General features: G+C 43.9%; 1 protein-coding gene across 1 annotated transcript; it reads left to right on the top strand.

The window, feature by feature from the left end:
* Positions 1 to 365: 365 nt before the first annotated feature.
* LOC134191405 (laminin subunit beta-2-like) lies at positions 366 to 4,910 on the top strand. The gene is made up of 8 exons (XM_062660017.1): positions 366 to 1,277; positions 1,332 to 1,444; positions 1,524 to 1,733; positions 1,791 to 1,940; positions 1,997 to 2,221; positions 2,283 to 2,472; positions 2,537 to 2,686; positions 4,690 to 4,910. Exons 1-8 carry the CDS (start codon positions 1,115 to 1,117, stop codon positions 4,896 to 4,898), a joined length of 1,410 nt encoding a protein of 469 aa, XP_062516001.1. The 5' UTR covers positions 366 to 1,114; the 3' UTR covers positions 4,899 to 4,910.
* Positions 4,911 to 5,924: the final 1,014 nt, after the last annotated feature.

Genomic DNA, 5,924 nt, shown 5'->3' with positions numbered 1-5,924 from the left:
CGAGACCAAACACGTCACATCTTAGCCTCGTACCAGACCCTCTGGCGCCGTCATGCCCAATTCCCGTATAACACGACGACAAGGCTAGATTAGACACTCTGACACATGCTGGTGGCAGAACGCATAATTAATTAGCGAAGCAAATTTGAAGTGTTATGACTTCGCAAATAACAATCCTTCGTTCTATGAATAGTGTGAATACACCTACACTACGACCGTTTCTTCTAGCGTAGTCGGGCATGGTCAACTCCACCACGCGTGCGCGGTGTTCACTTCCGCAGCAATGTCCGTGTCTCGTACGCGTAGGTGCGGAATGAGATGCTTGAATACCTGTGTCACCACCCTAGCGACAGTGTTACCGAAGATGCGCGCAATGCAACTTTGTCTCGTTGCATTTTCTTCCTCCGATGTTTGTCATTTTGTCTCGAGAAGGACGTAATCATAGTCACGTTCAGGTTGTATTTAGGTATCGAGAGTGTCGACTCTCTACCGAATGCCAGAAGTCTCAATAATTGTGGGCGATTGACTCATTTCGTTTGCATGCGTCTTTTACGTTAGTTCACTTGACGAAGAAGACGACTAGAGAAGCACCGTGATTGTGACGGGCAAGACTCGTGTGCTAACATGGAATACATCCGTGGTGTACTTGTGAGCTTCTCTACGAATGTTGCATCGGTACTCTGAGTGGGAGCGACGCATCTAGATCTGCTTCACGCTTGATAGATCGATGTATGAATAGCTTACTGTCAACTTGTCGTCGACGTTCATGTGGACTGTTGGATGGGAACTGGGTGCTTGCCGTTCACTTCCGGGTCTCGGAAGACGACAGACCAGCTCACGCGAATACCCAACGATCCGCCACGTTCGTGTTGTATTCGGTTTCTGTTTTTTGTTGTAATGTGTTGTAGAGTCGAAGTTGACAAAGTTGTCGCAACGTCACAGCTAGTTTTGCGGCAGCCATACTACAGTGATGTGTGGTGTACGTATTTGTGATGTCATAAGTAATGTATTATGTAATATTCTACTGCAGTTCAGCTCCCATTACTCCAACTGTAACATTGTTAAGTTAGGTGTAGTGTAGTGTAGGTTTTGGTGGCTGACAGATTGTGTGTTGATGTTGGCTGCAGCTTGCAACTGTGATGCTGCTGGAAGAACGAGCTCACAGTGCAATTCAACGGGATACTGTGATTGTAAGACAAACGTTGGCGGTAAACAGTGCGATCAGTGTCTTACTGGCTTCTTCAACTTACAAGCCACTAATGTTGATGGTTGCGATGGTAAGATGCCCGGATAGTGAGGCTAACTGATATTACAGTGTGTTTATGTCGCAGACTGCGAGTGTGACTCGACTGGGTCTGATCCATCCTTCAATGGTGCCTGTAACAGCACGGGGTACTGTAACTGTAAACCAAATGTAGTTGGGAAGAAGTGTGATCAGTGTGAAGTAAGGATGATATTCTGAAAATGATATACTATTTAGTATCTATATACTGATGGTTGCATAATAAACGTCGTTTGTGTAGGTGGGATTTTATTTATTAGCTGGCTTAAACGGCTGCATAGAGTGTGGATGCAGTCTCTCTACTGCAACGTCTTTGCAGTGTCATATGCAGACAGGACAGTGTCCTTGTAAATCTGGTTTAACTGGTCGAACTTGTGGCGTCATTGCAGACTTTCACTGGCTGCCTTTCTTAGAGGGTCTCATTTATGAAGCAGAGTCTGCTTGGCTTAGTGTAAGTTGGAGATTTGTGTTGTGTTATTAGTAAACGTTTATGTGCTTGTCAACACAGGGAGGAGCCATGGTTGAGAGACGAGTCAGTGATCTTAGCAAGTTTACTGGAACGGGTGGAGTGAGAATGAGTGGTAATGGTAATCGCATTACGTTTCGTGTGATCGTTCCACAGAGATCAATTCAGTATAGACTGATTATTCGTTATGAGGTGAGCAATTGTTGCTTGGGCTTGTCAGAGTTAGAGTAAGTCATTATGTGGTGTAGGCACCAAGTTCAGTTGACAGTGTCGTGTTGACAGCAATGAGATCAGGTGATGGGGCAAGCGTACTTGCTGATGAAGGCATATTACCATCTGCACCTACATTTGCTAATCCTCACGAAAGACCGTTAATTGGACAGCAGATTGCTGGCTCTGAACTGATTGTTAACTTTACTTACAATCTTAATGCTGGAGCTGGAAATCCCGTCGATGGATTTTTTGTTGATTCGGTCTGTTTTAGATGAATGTGACATTTGGATAAAGTATTGTTTAATTGTGGGTTTGTTACAGCTTCTACTTATGCCATTACACACCGATCTTCCTGAGTTTCAGGCGTTATCTTTTGGTGATCAATTAGTGTTTCCATTCACTTGCAATGATGTGCGGGAATCTGTACCACAGTCGTCTTCAGCAAGTCTCACAGAGTTTTGCAGAAATATCACTATTCTAATCAATGCCGCTCTTTTCAATGGAGCATTGGGTATGAAGACAATCTTTGTTTGATTTTGTAGTTTAGAATTAAGAATGTTTTGTGATGTGTGTAGATTGTAGTTGTGACAATGTGGGAACATTGGGTTCTAGTCAATTGTGTGAAAAGCTAGGTGGTCAGTGTAATTGTGCATCAAACATTGTCACTCGAACTTGCTCAGCATGTGACTACACGTACTTTGGATTTGACAGTGCTGGCTGTGAAGGTAATTGTGTGTGTGTGTGTGTGTGTGTGTGTGTGCGTGCGCGTGCGTGCATGTGTGCGTGCGTGCGTGCATGCGTGCGTGCATGCGTGCGTGCGTGCGTGTGTGGCACGGTGGAGCAGATGGTAGAGCGTTGGTGATGACATCCGGGATCTTGTATTCCGTGATGAGGATTGAAGGTTTGATCCTGGTGGAGGCGACACTGTCGCAGTTTCCTTGAGCAAGAAACTCACCCACACTTGCTTCTCTCGACTCAAGAGTATAAATGAGTACCTGGTCATTGACTGGGGTGGACAAGACCGCTGGCTTGGCAGCAACATCATGCAGCAGTCGGGTACGTGTGGGCCTTGGTGTCCAGTCCCAGAGCTGTGCCATTGTCAGTGCCCCTGGATGACTTTGGCCAAGCTCCAGGTGGATTGTAGCACTGGCCCCAAGACTTCACATAGCGCATGGAGGTCCTGTCTCTAGAGGCAGGGGGAGCTATCTCCGCAACTGACCTCAAGGTCGACGTCTAAAGACGTGGAGGGCTTAACATTTGTCTATTCTGTCCATTGTGTGTGTGTGTGTGTGTGTGTGTGTGTTTTGTTTGTTTTTGTGTGTTTTGTTTGTGTGTGTGTGTGTGTGTGTGTGTGTGTGTGTGTGTGTGTGTGTGTGTGTGTGTGTGTGTGTGTGTGTGTGTGTGTGTGTGTGTGTAGGACAGGCAGAAGTGGAAGAACGTCTGTGCTAGCAAAATTAACTCAATCGTCACTTCAAGAGTAGAATTAGAAAATGCCCAAAGTAGTCAGAAGGCTTGTGACAGAGCCAATCCCAGCAGATGTCAAGACCAACAGCCTCTGCTGTGCACTACCTGCAAGCAACTGTTTAAGTTACAAACAGGGGAAAAAAGACAATTGCAACAGAGGACAAAATCGCCTAGATCCCCGGGAATGAGCAAAGACCAGAATCAAGTGCGACAGATGCGGTCGTTTATTCACACGAGAGAGTGACAAGAAAAGACATAAATGTCATCTATGTATTTAGATTTGTGACGTATTTACCAGGTAGTGACTTCCTTTTTCTTACACTTTTTACATTTTGGCATCATCGATGTGGATGGGCAGTTGAAGGTTGAAGGCGCGCGCGCGCGTGTGTGTGTTTGTGTGTGTGTGTGTGTGTGTGAGTGCGTGCGTGCTTGTGTGCTGCGTGTGTGCATGCATGCATGCGTGTGTGCGTGTGTGTGACAAGCTGGTGCTTTTGCATGTTTTTGGCTCCAGGAGATTGCTAAGCACAGGCATAGTTCTCCTGAGTAGCACACAAGAGCCCAGCATAGGGATGGGGGCATGACTGGGAAAGGCAGGTCCTAACGTTTATGTTTGTGGTTTTAATATGCACACTTGATTCTTGGTCCTTTTTCGAGGAGCTGACATGTAGTGTGCACAAATGGTGGTTCTGATGCTATGTCAGAGGCATATATTAGGGTGTTTTGGCATTGTTGCTATATTCTAGTGTTTTGTTATTGTCATTCAATAACAGAACGTCTAGCTTTTTGATGACAAGGATATGTGCAACAACAACAGGGCAAGCTATCGGTCAGAGAACAGACTGTGAGCGAGAAAGAAGGTACACCTACGTAAGTAACTAGGTGTTGCTTTTAGCATATCATGTGGAAAGAACGGGCACAGCTGCTGTTTAGGAGACATAATGATTTGTGACATTGCAGCAAAAGTGCTTCTAACAATGACATATAATATTAATGGAAATGATTGACAGAGTTATCTTGGTGTGAACTGGACAGCAGACAAAGACCAAGAATTTTGCATCTCAACTGGCTGTGAGGTTTCCCGAACTGGCAAAATGCTGCCATTGCCCCTCTGGCAAAACCACTCCATTCTGACTAGATTAATCTGGTTTAAGCGAATAAATGCACTTAATCACAAAGTCTAGCATGTGTAGCAATTTGGTTGGGTACAGTAGGATAGCATGAATTTAAGGATTGTTTTTTGACATTTTGTGTATTTGTATTGCAGCCTGTATGTGTAATGTCATTGGGTCAAACTCACCTCAGTGCAATGAGACTGGTTATTGTGACTGCAAAGGAAATGCAGGCGGTCAGAGGTGTGACATCTGTAAATCAACATTCTTCAATTTTACCAGCAGCAATTCAGATATCTGTGAAGGTAATTTCATAGCACATTCAAAATTAGCACGTGCAGATATCTTTGCTTGCCAATTGTGAAAGATCAGAAATAACGAGCTATCAGTAATGACTAAGTTGTCTTAACTAAATCTATAATGAAGAGCTGTCGGTGTATCTGTCAGTAAGAACCTTTCTTGAAAATGGCGAGTCTGATCTCCATCGAATTTGGCTCACACACGCCAAAATGACGGAGCTTGACAGTGAAGCTGTCGTTGTCTTCTGGACTTCTCCCAGGATGACACGATTTCCTGCATATCAAACCTGCTTCTGCTCGTGCATGAATTGCTCTGGAACGGCACATTGGATTTTCACCGAATTTAAAATGCTTGTTCCCAATGTCGGATGGTGTGCGTGAATTGTGTCATTTTTGTCGCTGACGATGTCGAAAAATGCAAGATATTTTTTAGTATGTCCAGGTCTTCGAACAATAAGCCTGCATTTGTTTGCCCGTGTATGTACGTAGAATAGTTGCTCTGTTTGATATGTCTGTTCCTCACAACGGCAGCAATGTCTTCAAAGTCTACAGCAATAAGACTGTTGAAATGGCGAGACGTGACTGGCAAACATACGGGAAACTGATTATACGAGTGACTAAGTGACTGCATGTGACTTTCCAGTTTTTGCTGCACAGATATATGTCTCTGAAAGGGAAACTCACTGCTAATTTCTCGCAAAGGTATGTTTGGTTACATTTTTATTTGTCTTAAACGGGATATTAACTAACAATAAGTAATCTAATCAGCCCAGGCAAAGAACGGGTCTCTTCTTGTATACTTTTAAGATGTAGTTATTTTCTGTATTGTGCTTTTACCGTAGAACAGCAGTGTATTTTTCCAATCTGTTGTTGTGTTTCTGTGAAGTGAGCAAATAAGCTATCTGCCCAAGTACTTGTTGTTTTTGATTTTGTATGACACTGACTTACTGCGTAAACCAAGAAAATTTCGGTGACGATTCATTTTCGATGATTTTGGTATAGCCTGTGAAGTACCTAAATTAAATGTCTACGGTACCTAAATTTGCGAAAGTCGTCAAAAGTCTAGGAGCCAACAGTGATTTTGTGAGCAT

This window comes from Corticium candelabrum, chromosome 15, assembly GCF_963422355.1.
Source record: "Corticium candelabrum chromosome 15, ooCorCand1.1, whole genome shotgun sequence".
Classification (NCBI taxonomy): domain Eukaryota; kingdom Metazoa; phylum Porifera; class Homoscleromorpha; order Homosclerophorida; family Plakinidae; genus Corticium; species Corticium candelabrum.
Note: the sequence above shows the minus strand (reverse complement) of the source record. Positions and strands in the feature narration are given on the sequence as shown.